Source organism: Podarcis cretensis, assembly GCF_951804945.1.
Source record: "Podarcis cretensis genome assembly, chromosome: Z".
NCBI classification, from domain to species: domain Eukaryota; kingdom Metazoa; phylum Chordata; class Lepidosauria; order Squamata; family Lacertidae; genus Podarcis; species Podarcis cretensis.
This window is the reverse complement of record NC_137184.1, coordinates 15,825,843-15,839,495: the sequence shown is the minus strand read 5'-3', so window position 1 is coordinate 15,839,495 and position 13,653 is coordinate 15,825,843. Positions and strand designations below refer to the sequence as shown.

Here is a 13,653-nt window from a genome sequence, read left to right as displayed (position 1 = left end):
GCTAAAACAAAAGGGATTGATAGGGGAAAATATTTGTGCAAAGATTTTCTGGACGGGCTGACAGCAGCCATTTGAATCACATGGAATGGATTGACCCAGTGGGAGCCTTCCTGCAGAGGAGGCACTCTCTGTTGCCTCTTGTGTGGGACCCTGACCTGGACCTTCCGTGCCTTTCTCACACAGCCTCTGCCTCTGGGCTTCAGGGGGTGTGATTCTTCGATCATTCAGACGCGTCCTGATACTGCAGAAATACCAGCCAGAGAGAAGAGGTTCCCTGCTGCCTCTCTGTATCGGACCTGCCCCAGGCCTTCCTTGTCTTTTCCGCACAGCCTCTCCCTCTGGGATTCAATTGATGCTGAAAAAATACCAGCAAGGGGTAGGGAGGGGGAGGCAGCCCTGTTGCTGTTCTGTGTGACTCACAGCTCCTGCTTGAAACCCTGGGAAGGTGCTGCCAGACAGTGTGGAGAATACTGAGCTAAAGACAGACAAGTATAAGGCAGTTCCTTACATTCCCACTGCATTTGACCTTTTCACCATCAAAATCCACGGAGGAGAATTTTGGTGCTCCTCCTCCGTAAAGACTTTTGTTCCCCTGAACATGCTGACAACACTTCCCTCCACCCCAAAATTTATTTGCCAATCGTGTTTTGCCTCTATTTTCATTGGAACCTCACAACTTGAGTTTGCTATTAGAGGGAGTGCAAGAAGAAAGCGCCAAACTGACATTTAGCTGGACTTGGATCCATTTTAAAGGTGTCAGGACAAAAGAAGGGGGGGGACAGTCCAATTTAATGTTGTTTAGGTCAGTAAAGTCGGGGAGCGTAAAAAGGGAGTTTCAGAGTGGAATCACATGGTCATAGAGTTGGGACACCAAGGGTCATCTAATCCAAACCCTTGCAGTGCAAGAATCTCAACTAAAACTTCCATGACAGATCAACCCCTGCTTAAAAACCTCCAAAGAAGGAGAGCCCACCACCTTCCAAGGTAGTCCATTCCACTTTTGAACGGCTCTGCCTGTCACAAAGTTATTCCTGATGTTTAGTTTGAATATTTGTTGTCTGAATAGAGCATGGGTAGGCAAACTAAGGCCCAGGGGCCGGATGTGGTCTAATCGCCTTCTCAATCCGACCCACGGACGATCTGGGAATCAGCGTGTTTTTACATGAGTAGAATGTGTCCTTTTATTTAAAATGCATCTCTGGGTTATTTGTGGGGCCTGCCTGGTGTTTTTACATGAGTAGAATGTGCCCTTTTATTTAAAATGCATCTCTGGGTTATTTGTGAGGCATAGGAATTCGTTCACCCCCCCTAAATATAGTCTGGCCCCCACAAGGTCTGAGGGACAGTGGACTGGCCCCCTGCTGAAAAAGTTTGCTGACCCCTGGAATAGAGGAAAAGCACTCTGGGCCTCCCCTCAAACTCACCCACTAAATGCCTGGTCAAGAGCTTCCAGAACTGCTGCTGGCTTCTAATGATATAAATAAAAAGTTGCCGAATACCATGTTAGACCATTGGTTCATCTAACTCAAGATTGTTTAGGCTGGCTAGAGGTGGTTCTTCAGGGCTGCAGATTTAAACTTGGACCTTCTGCATGCAGAGCAGAGGCTCAGCCCCTAAACTGCAGCCTCTGCCTATGTGAACATAGTTTGTGATCATAGAATCATAGCGTTGGAAAGGACCCTGAGGATCATCTAGTCCAACTCCCTGCATTGCAGGAATCAAACCTGCAACCTTGGCATTATCAGCACCATGCTCTAACCAACTGAGGAAGTGAGGCTTGATGAGAGAAAAAACAACCACCCTTTCCTATAACTCCTGTTAGGAACCATCCTTTCCTATAATACCATCTTGTTGTTCTTGCTGTTCAATTGCAAATTCTGTTTTGTGTTTCTAAGTGTGCCCCTTTTAAAATGTCAGTGCAAGAAGAGACTTGGCTTTATTTATTAACTCCCATTTGCGCCACCTCTCTTCCAAGAAGCTCAAGGTGGGGCACAGAGATCTTCATTAAGGGAAAAAGCCGTAGCTCAGAGCACCTGTTTCGCATGCATCAGGTCCTGGGTTCAATCCCCAACGGCTGGGAAGGTCTCCTGCCTGAAACCCTGGAGAGCTGCTGCCAGTCAGTGCAGACAATACTGAGCTAAATGGACCAATGGTCCGACTCAGTTCAAGGCAGCTTCCTGCAAGAAGATTTCCTTTCCACCCCCCAGCTTTGCAAAAACTTCCAAGAACCGAGTGACCCAATAAGGATATCCAAAGCTCAGGAGCAGCTTTTGAGCTAGTGACGAAGGGGAAAAAAGGGAAGATAAATGGGGGCAGGTTCTGAGAGTCTCGTGAGCCGGAGAGAGAGAGGCTGTTTCCCCAAAATGGGCAAAGAATTGAAACGCAAAACAGAAACTTGTGGTCTTGAAAAGGAGAACGGCTAAGAGGCTCATATCCCCAAACTGCCGCCAGCCAGCTTTTGCCGCTCCAGTAGAGTTTAGGAAGCAAAAGTCTTGGAGTTAAATGTTTGCACTTTCAACTTTACCAAGTGCAGATGTGGGGGAGGAGGTGTTAAGGTGGATGGGAATGTTTCCCAAGACACCCATCGTAAAGGCCAGGCAATGGGATGTGCAGATTCCTGAGAAGCACCAGCCCCAACAATTTGGAAGCTGTGTGCTCCCCGCTGACAGCTCAGGGTCAGACCATCTGCTTTGCATGCAGAAGGTCCTAGGTTCATTCCCAGACACCTGCAGGCAGGTTTTACTGTTTTGGAGACAGTGATTTTGTTAAGATACATCTGTAAATGCAAATTTAAATGCTGGGTTAGATCAAACGTTCATCTATTTCCCCCATCTGTCTCCTGTCAATGTGTAGCCAGATACCCTTGGAGAACTCAGAGGAAGGGCAAAACTGGAAACAGAATTTGCCTGCCACTGGCTTCCAGCACCTGGTGATCAGAGGCATCATTGGGAAATAAGCAACTCAGGAGCATTCATTGCAACACACTATACTTAGGACTGCCTCTGAAGGAGTCTGGGAAACTTTAGCTGGTGCAGAATTTGGTGGTCAGGTTGCTCACTGGGCCAAGACAGCTTGAGTATGTAACACTGATCCTTGCCCAACTGCCCTGACTGCCAATTAGTTTCTGAGCCCAATTCAAAGTGCTGGTTTTGACCTATAAAGCCTTAAATAGTTCAGGACTGCAATACTTCAAGGACCGCTTCTCCCCATGTAAACCATTCTGACTCTTTGTTCAACATCTGAGGCCCTTCTGCATGCACCTCCTCCATGTGATGTATGAAGGGAAGCAACACGAGAATAGGCCTTTTCTGTGGTGGCTCCGTTTGGGGAATGCTGATTAACATTTTAAATATATTTGCGGGAGGAGGGTTATTGGTTTGTTTCTGTTACAGATAGGTAGCAGTGTTGGTCTGCCATAGTCAAAACAAAATAAAAAAATTCCTTGCAGTAGCACCTTAAAGACCAACTAAGTTAGTTCTTGGTATGAGCTTTCGTGTGCATGCACACTTCTTCAGATACTTGGTATCTGAATCTGAAGAAGTGTGCATGCACACGAAAGCTCATACCAAGAACTAACTTAGTTGGTCTTTAAGGTGCTACTGGAAGGAATTTTTTTATTTTGTTTTGGTTTGTTTCTGTCATAGTTCTTGTTTTTATTGAACTGCCCTGTGATATTTGGGTGAAGGGCAGTTTACACAATTAATTAATTACAGTGGTGCCTCGCAAGACGAAATTAATCCGTTCCGCGATTCTCTTCGTCTAGCGGTTTTTTCGTCTTGCGAAGCAAGCCCATTGATGGCTTAGCGGATTAGCGCTATTAGCGGTCTAGCGGCTTTTAGCGATCAGCTGAGAGGCAGCTTATCAGCGGAACAGCTGATAAGCGGCTTAGCGGCTTAGGAAAGGGGGGGGGAAGCGAAAAAAACCCGCGGGGACTCGCAAGATTTTTTCGTCTTGCGAAGCAACCCCATAGAGAAATTCGTTTAGCGAAGCGCCTCCAAAACGGAAAACCCTTTCGTCTAGTGGGTTTTCCGTCTTGCGAGGCGTTCGTCTTGCGGGGCACCACTGTAATTAATTAATTATACTGCCTTCAACTGTGTAGGCAAAGCATAGCCATCAGGGCTAACAGCTACTGACAGCCTTATCTTCCTCCATGAATTTGTCCAATGCTCTTTTAAAGCCATCTTGGTTGACGGGAGTGAGTTCCATAGTTTAACTATGAACTGAGTGATGATGTACACAGGAAAAACTTGCCCCGCCTCCCGCTTAATTTACCCACTTGGGCAGGTGGAATGAATCACAGCTCTTAATTAAGCAAAAAAGAAGAAACAAATATATAATTCAAACAAACACATCACTTATGGACAATGTTGGCGCTCCCCAGAGATGCCAAGAAATATGTGTCTGCACACCTAAGGGAACAATATACGCTCTACTAAAGTAATCAAACACATGGAGAAGCAAGCTAGGGTGTCACTTCCAAAAACGGGCTCAGACAATACGCAAAGTAGGTCATCAAGCCGGTGGAGAAAAACAGCAGCCGTCTCTGAATGAAGCCAGCAAGAGATCTGGTCTCAGGGCCAGGAAGTCTTTGGGAATGTGGAGGGTGAGAGAGCCAAGCAAATAAATTCTGTACTGAGCTAGACACCATAAAGAAGGCTGGTCGCCGAAGAATTGATGCTTTTGAATTATGGTGCTGTAGGAGACTCTTGAGAGTCCCATGGACTGCAAGAAGATCAAACCTATCCATTCTGAAGGAAATCAGCCCTGAATGCTCACTGGAAGGACAGATCCTGAAGCTGAGGCTCCAATACTTTGGCCACCTCATGAGAAGAGAAGACTCCCTGGAAAAGTCCCTGATGTTGGGAAAGATTGAGGGCACAAGGAGAAGGGGACAACAGAGGACGAGATGGTTGGACATTGTTCTTGAAGCTACCAGCATGAGTTTGACCAAGCTGCGGGAGGCAGTGGAAGACAGGAGTGACTGGTGTGCTCTGGTCCATGGGGTCATGAAGAGTCAGACACGACTAAACGACAACAAAATTATTTTAGAACCATGAGGACTAGAACCTTCCAGGACTATAGGGCAATGGCAGAGCATCTCCTTTGCATGCAGAAGGTCCCAGGAGAGATGAGAATGTCCCCTGCCTGAAACCCTGGACAGTTGCTACCAGTCAGTGTAGATGAACCAACAGTCTGAAGCTGTTCAAGGCAGCTTTCTAAAAAGGAAAAAAGAAAAAAGGAACTACTTTTTTCCCAACTGTCTAAAAACTTCCTAAATAAACACAAGAGAGAGAGAGAGAGAGAGAGAGAGAGAGAGAGAGAGAGAGAGAGAATGATTCTGTTGCATCATCCTCTGGAAGCTGAGCGGCTTCTGGGTTATTGCTACCCCCTCCAAGCTTCCCTCCTCCTGCTTGCCTCCCCCTCTTCCCCCAAACTATCACAGCAGTCCCTTGATTAAACAATGTCCTATTCTGCACTTGCGAATTATGTAAGGATGAGCCCCACATCACATGCTTACGGCAAAGCACCCAAAGGGAGGCTGGCAAATACAGCTCTCTCTGTGTGTAGTTCCTATTTTATTGGCCCATCATTCAGAAGTGGCTACTGGCCTGGCTAGTTGCACAAGCCTGGAGAACCCGAGTGATATATGTAACATTTTTTCCCCATTTTATAATGTACATAGGACACAGAGAAGAGTTATAACAGCAGATAAATCATAGAACTGCAGAGTTGGAAGGGATGCCCAAGGGTTATTTAGTACAACGCACGAATCACAGCTAAAGAATCCACGGCAAGTGACCACCCGATCCTCTGCTTAGAAACCTCAAATGAAGTAGAGTGCTTACCTTTTAATGCTAATTAAAAGATGGGAAAACCTATAAAATAGGCTTGCGGAGTGAGTACAGTCCATTGCATGTGGGGTTAAAATAACCAAGTCTAGAACACCAGCGTTATCAAATTATCAAGTTAAGTTCCAGATTTTTATCTTGCTTCTTCTCTTTTATTTTCCTTGATTTCCTCTGCTTTGGGCCATTATTGGGATTATACACACATGAAGGTGATGACTGGCTGGGAGAAGAAAGGGGAGCTGCCAGGTGAGATTTGGGAAGGTCCACCCCTTTCTGTGGGTGACAAGGGTTCAGAGCTATCTTTGAGAGAGGACTCTGCATATTCTTTTCTTTTTTTCAGTTTTTCTTTTTATTTAGTTTGTTTTTTATTGTATTAAAATATTATGAAAGTCTAGTTCCAGATTCACCTGGCTTCTGATGAGGGCTGTCTTGAAAATAATGGCTCCGTTGTCTATGTTGTAAAGAAATGTCAAATCCTATAGAAAGCATCTGGAGGTTCTAGTCCTTGTCAAAATCTCAAAATATGCACAGTTTTCTCCATTATAGCTACATTCCAGATTGAGTGGCACCAAGCACACAGTGTAAGGTTTTGGGCTGTTTTCCATTCAGTTGCTATTACTATTTGAGCTGCCAAGATGATACATGAGACCAATTCATTGGCATCTTAGAAAATATTCAATGAAATTTTGGACAATGAGCAATTGTTTCTTTGGCATTATTTATAATTTCTGACAAAATTAAATGCCAAAACACAGACCACTGTTTTGATAGCTGTGATGCTCCTTGGAATGACAATCTGCTGTGGTACAGCTTTGTATTTGGGGGTGGGAGAGATTCTGGCAATTTTAAAGCTGGCAGCGAACAGCACAGGCTTACATTTGGGGGGGGGGGGCACATCCGCTTTGCATTTCAAAGAAATGTGGTGAGATAGGAGGAGACTGGTTTGTATCTAGTTGCTGGATCCCCAGCAAGCCAAGAATTTAACAAAGGGAAAGACATGTCCATATTGGGACGTACAGGCAGCTCTTGCTATCCAAGTACTTGTTATATGAAAATTCACATATCCAAACACAAGGAATTAGTACCCAAACCTCGCTATACATCGCAGATTCAGATATCCAAACAGGCAGACCTGCATGTAGTACTGAAAACTAATAAGCAGTCTTAAACAAGCCTTACTTTTTCATGTTTTGCTGGTTTGTGGCAGCTGTTTCACTAGATACGCCTGGGGGTGGGGAGGTCGGACAGAGGAGAGAACATTTATTCTCTCCCTGTTTGCCTTTTGCAGAGGGTTTTCCATATTTCATTTTGGCCATTTTGGGGTCAAAATTCCATGGTCAGTGGGGAGTAATGTGGGCCTTAGTGAAGGTCACTGAACCACAATACAGTGGTACCTTCAGGTTACAGACGCTTCAGGTTACAGATGCTTCAGGTTACAGACTCTGATAACCCAGAAATAGTACCTTGGGTTAAGAACTTTGCTTCAGGATGAGAACTGAAATAGCGCAGCGGCGGCAAGGCAGCCCCATTAGCTAAAGTGGTGCTTCAGGCTAAGAACAGTTTCAGGTTAAGAATGGACCTCCGGAACGAATTAAGTTCTTAACCCGAAGTACCACTATACTGAAATGAAGCCCCCATGTCCAGAGGCAGTCTACCTTAGCAAGAAGGGCAGCCCTACCTGGAGATGCTACCAGGGATTGAACCTGGGACTTCCTTCATGCAAAGCAGACCCTTTATTTTTTAGGTACAGCCTAAAATTAATAACCTAGTCCTCATGGTTCTGAATAATTTGAACAAAAACATAGGCATATGCACCCCCAACACCTGCTTTGACCATGGAGGCCATCCATCGACAGCCGTCTCCTCCATGAGGTTGCCCAACCCCTTTTAAAGCTATCTAAGTTGTGGCCATTATTGCCTCCTGTGGCAGCATGCTTCACAGTTTAATTAAGTGCTGCATGAATAAGTCCCAAATGCTGCAAGCTTTCCTAATAGGGGGACAAATGCAGCTACATGCGTTCTGGAATTTGCTCCTCCAGAAAAGTTATGGAGATTAGCCCTTGTTGCAGTTTATTTCTAGCTGAGAAGAGCACCCTGGCTATTTTTAGCAAGCCATGTCTGAAATATCGAAATTCCCAGAGGAGCGCTATGGATGCAATCACCAGAAACAGACCTGGCTTTCTCAAAATCAGCAGTAACCAACACATACTGGAAGTTATCTGTTTTGCAAGTGCTCAGTCCATTTGGGAGCTCAGTTAGGTATGAAGCTTGTGTGTGACTTTCTTTTAAAACAGCATTGGGGCAACTTCTGTCTCTGTGAGGACAGTGAGATGATAGCTAAGACCTCTGTTCTGACAGCCAGTATGGTGTAGTGGTTGGGAGAGACCAGGGTTCAGCTTACTCGATGACCCTGGGACAGTCACTGCCTCTCAGCCTGACCTACCTTATAGGGTTGTTGTGGGAATCAATTAAGAAGGGGGAGAGCATTTACATCACCTTGAGCTCAATTAATCAATAAAATATACTAACATTTGTCATGATTCCAATTTAAAGCAGTATCATACAACTTTCAACAGTCATGGCTTCCCCCTATTTTCCTCACAGAACTACGACTCCCAAGTGGTTTATAACATGTAATCCCTCTTCACAGAAAATTCCCAAATCTCCTGCCTCCATTTTTTTTGTTTTGTTTACCTTTTCGACGTCTGCTTTCGTTACATTGATATCGGCGTCCATCTTTTCGAAATACTGCTGCGCCCTGTCCGCTTCTTTGCAGTCCCTTTCAAATCTTCTTTTGCTCTGTTAAGGGAAAGGCAATGTTGCATAGCGGTTAGAGTGCCAGACTAGAACCTGGGAGATCAGGGTTCGGATCCCGTCTACTAGGCCATGAAGTTTGGGCCAGCTGGGTGTGACCTCTCAGTCTAACATACCTCACAGGGTCATTGTGGGGATTAAATGGGGAGGAGGAAAACTATCTAAACCACCTTGAGCTGCTTGGAGGAAATGTGGAATACAAATGTAAACAACAACAACAACAACAACAACAACAACAACAATAATAATAATGGGAGGGAATAAGGTTTGAGCAAGGAATTCGCTGTCTCTTGACATCAGGCATTGCTGTACCCTTTTCAAAAAAAATGTTTTGTTTAAGCAAGCTTATGTAGAAAGCTATGTGTTTTAATCTCTTTTCACTAATTATCATTGGAATGCTTGAAATGGACTTTCAATTATGATTTTGATGTTTTGCTCCTCACATAAACTGCAATCAAGCAGTATATAAATGTAGTGAAATAAAGAATAAATAAAATAAGATATGGCTCAGGAGCACAACACCTAACCCACTTGACTTGCCTCTTCTGGAAAGAATGTTCCTGGACCTCGTGGAAATTGTCTGAGACCCTTCCTTGTGTGAAACCCCTGCGTAAGACCCACCAACGTCAGAAGGAGGTCTTTTTTTAACTCACCGATTCAAGCTGCTTCCAGCAAGTTTCGATGTGCTGCTGAGCTTTTCTGCCATCATGAAAGTGCTGTTGTAAAACCATAGCAAAGAGTTATTAAGGAACTGTACTGAGACAAAAACGTATGTACACCTGTTTGCCCTATATTTATTACATTTAGACATATGATATGCAACAGTTACACAAAATGAGATTTAAAATACAGTAAAACTGTATACACTCAGATAAACGTTTCTCAATATATTATCAAGTTGTGTTAAATGATGTTTAATAATGTATATGCTTAGATTTTTGACCATTAATAAAAGGTATTTTGAATCAATAACAATCTTAAGTTATAGGGATTTATAGGAATTTATAGGGAGTAAGGAAGAAAATTAAAACATGCTTCATGCAAGTCAAACTACGGTGTAAACTATAGGTACTGTTCTGCTGTATGCCTCATGGTTTGTATAATCAATAAAATAATACCAAACTGCATAAAAATAGCCATGTTTCTTTTGGCCTCTTGCTAATTTTAATTTTTGTGTCAGTTTTTCCAATAATGGTGTTAACCAAATTGCATTATACTATTGGTCCACGATTAATAATTGCAATGATTTCCATGTCCTGGCAATGGTTGTTCTTGTAGCGGTTAATAAATGTGTTATGAGCTCTTTATTTCTAATTTGCACCATATCATGACTATACAAATGAAGTAGAGCTAGTCCTGAAGTAATTGGAAATGCTTTTAATTAAAGACATTTCTGTAAATACATTTTACCAAAATATTTATATTTTTGGACACTATCACCACATATGCTGATATATCCTTATAATGGGACATCCTCTCGAACACATGGGTTAACTGTTCGGTTTTATATAGAATAGGTGTCTTGATGTAAAGTACAGTGATACCTCGGTACTTGAATGGCTTGGCTCCCGAACAAATCGGCTCCCGAACACAACAAACCTGGAAGTAAGTGTTCCAGTTTGCGAAAGTTTTTCGGAAGCCAAATGCCTGACACAGCTTCCGCAGCTTCCAATGGAGTGCAGGAAGCTCCTGCAGCCAATCGGAAGCTACACCCACCTATTTCTATATTCCCAGTCATAGAATCATAGAATTGTAGAGTTAGAAGGGACCCAAAGGGCCATCTAGTTCAATCCCTTACAATGCATTTTTAAAATATATATACTTTAAATGAGATTCTCTTCCAAGCCACATTAGTTTCTGGGTCAGTAACTTGTTTCTCTTAACTAGCCAACATGGTGCCCTCTAGGCAATAGTGTGGTGGCAAATCCCAGCTACACCCCTCCACTCCACCCAGCTATGCCCCTTTCTAAGATTATACAACCTTCTAGCACTATACCAGGGGTCAGCAAACTTTTTCAGCAGGGGGCCGGTCCACTGTCCCTCAGACCTTGTGGGGGGCCGGACTATATATATTTTTTTTTGGGGGGTGAACAAATTCCTATGCCCCACCAATAACCCAGAGATGCATTTTAAATAAAATGACACATTCTACTCATGTAAAAACACACTGATTCCCGGACCGTCCGCGAGCTGGATTTAGAAGGTGATTGGGCCGGATCCAGCCCCGGGCCTTAGTTTGCCTACCCATGCACTATACAATGCTCTTAAAATTTAAGAAGGAGAAGGAGCAGCAGCAGCAAGAGGAGGAGGAATGCATTGCAATGATCAGTGAAGATCTCCCCGTGTTGCCTTTCAGCTAGGTCTATTATCATCTGTGCATGTACATGGACAAATGATTTGGAGTACAGTCATACCTCGGGTTGAAGTAGCTTTGGGATGAGTATTTTCAGGTTGCGCTCCGTGGCGACCCGGAAGTAACAGAGCACGTTATTTTGGGGTTTCGCCGCTCGTGCATGCGGATGCTCAAAATGATGTCACGCGCATGCGCAGAAGCGGCGAATCACGACCCATGCAAATGCGGGTTGCGTTCGCTTCAGGATGTGAACGGGGCACCGAAACGGACCCCACTCACATCCAGAGGTACCACTGTACTGCAATTATCTCCTTAAGTTCCATTGTATGTAACAGAACTTGCGCCCCATTCTGTTGAAACTGAAGCCCCTTATGTTTTCAATGTCCCTAAATGCTTAGCTTTGGAGCAAACACAACTCCTCAAGTGTCCTTTCTACCCACCTTTTCCAGAGTGACCCTAGGAGCCCATCCTCAGTGGCTGACTCATCTCCATTCAATTCTGATGGGCTCCAATGACATATTAATTGGAAAGCTCTAGGAGGCAGGGACCCAGCTTCAGAAACAGCAATGGGTCTACGACCCTAGACCACTACACCTCTGCCTCCAGATGTTAGTCTGGAATGATGGGAGTTGCACCACATTGGCCACCCTAGCCCTAACTAGAAAGGGGAACATTTTTTGGTTGTCTAACTTCTGCTCTGATATTACTGGGTCTCAGTTAAGTCTTGCCCATAATTTTTGGTAGATCTACTCAGAGTATCTTAGCCAGGTTACCATACTCATACCTACAACGAACACTCAATTAAAGGCCAGCTGAAGCCATAAAAGGCAATGCAGCTGGATTACGGGCAGAGCTGAAAGAGTCATTGTTTCCCATTAACTCTGATGACACCCGTCCTGCGCCAATCTTTTATACCACACGGAGAATAATTATCTCCTTTTTTAAAAAGGAAAATCCAACATCCACTGCAATACAGCATTAGAAATAAGACATTCTGAATATGAATTCCTCTTCTCTGGAGCTGCTTCACTGTCACATCAACCTGTGGGATATTTTAATACCTGCTAAGCAGATAAAAGTAAGGCAGCTTACACCGCCTGCAACTCCTGGGGGGATTGCAATACACGCTCGCCTGCTCTCCTCCAGGGCTAATGTTTCTTTCAAAGCACACTAAGGCTCAGGGGCCTGTTCCAGATAGACCCAGAATGGGAAAGAGAAATATACATATTTATTTACCTGGACATTGCCTGGTTGACAATCATAGAATTGCAAGAGATCTAGTCCAACCCCCTGCATTGCAGGAATCACATTATTTATAAATGTGGAATTAATGGGTTGCATCCGGTGCTATCCCTATTCAGATCTACAGAATTTAATGGGTGTGACTAACTTAGCCCTGTTAGAGTAGATCCATTGGAACTAATAGGCTTAAGCTAGTCATGCCCATTGAATTCAATGGGTCTACTCTGAGTAGGTCTAGTATTGGATACAACTCCCCCCCCCTTTTTTAGTCAAGTTTAATTTGTAATATTTTATTTCCTGGTGTTTAGGAGGATATTCCCTTTAGCTGATACTATGTTTTATGAAGTGAGATTTGCCTTGTGTTGGTTCCCTTGTGGGGTGAATGTGATGCTTGTTTTCATGATAAAAAGGGTGTTCTATTGGTGGCCATCATTGCTTCTTGCAGGAGTGAATTCTACAGTTTAACTAAGCACGGTGTAAAGAATTACTTCCATTTATCTGTCCTGTTTTGTAACAGTAAAAGGTAAAGGGACTCCTGACCATTAGGTCCAGTCGCGGACGACTCTGGGGTTGCAGCACTCATCTCGCTTTATTGGCCAAGGGAGCCGGCGTACAGCTTCTGGGTCATGTGGCCAGCATGACTAAGCCGATTCTGGCAAACCAGAGCAGCGCACAGAAACGCCATTTACCTTCCCGCCGGAGCGGTACCTATTTATCTACTTGACTTTGGCGTGCTTTTGAACTGCCAGGTTGGCAGGAGCAGGGACCAAGCAATGGGAGCGCACCCCGTCGCAGGGATTCGAACTGCCGACCTTCTGATCTGCAAGCCCTAGGCTCTGTGGTTTAACCCACCCGTGTCCTTTTGTAACAGTAGGCAATGACTAGAGAAAACTGGGTCCCTTTAATTGAAGCATAATATTGTGACATGGGTACTGCTAGGAACCAGGCTGCACCTGGTGCTACTACTATAGAAAGGTCTCAGCTCCAGCTTGTTCTTGGCTGGAGCAATGCTGGAAGGACCCCAAGGGCCACTGTGGAACAGCACTTAGTTCTTCCTGATGTTTAGCTGGAACCTCCTTTCTTGTCATTTGAATCCATTGGTTCAGGTCCTACCCTCTGGAGCAGCAGGGGGGAAAGCTTGCTCTGACTTCCAAGTGATGGCCCCTCAGATATATATCACTTGGCTGCAAGTCTTGGAAGACCAGCTTCCTGCCTTGTAGACCTTTTCCCACCTGGCCTGGTGGGGCCCCGAATGACTCCATCTACAAAAGCTGATGCTGCTGAACAGACTCAAGGGGCTTTAGTTGGGAGGCTTGTTGCTATTATTGCTATTAATTTTTTGCACCTTTATTTTAGATCTTATTATGATTTATGTGGAAATCGTTTGATTTGATT

The 13,653-nt window shown here is 44.3% G+C and overlaps 1 protein-coding gene across 14 annotated transcripts in view; it reads right to left on the bottom strand.

Annotated features, from left to right (window-relative positions):
- Nucleotides 1–13,653, bottom strand: part of FNBP1 (formin binding protein 1) — a 128,586-nt gene that overhangs the window by 41,653 nt on the left and 73,280 nt on the right. For all 14 annotated transcript variants that reach the window (XR_013834678.1, XM_079961313.1, XM_079961317.1 and 11 more), the window contains exons 5-6: nucleotides 9,317–9,379; nucleotides 8,544–8,648 (exon numbers count right to left, since the gene is read on the bottom strand). Coding sequence is in view for 13 of the 14 variants with exons in the window: in XM_079961313.1 (XP_079817439.1) it covers nucleotides 8,544–8,648; nucleotides 9,317–9,379 (168 nt within the window). In the remaining variant the exon portion in view is untranslated. The remainder of the gene's footprint in view (nucleotides 1–8,543; nucleotides 8,649–9,316; nucleotides 9,380–13,653) is intronic.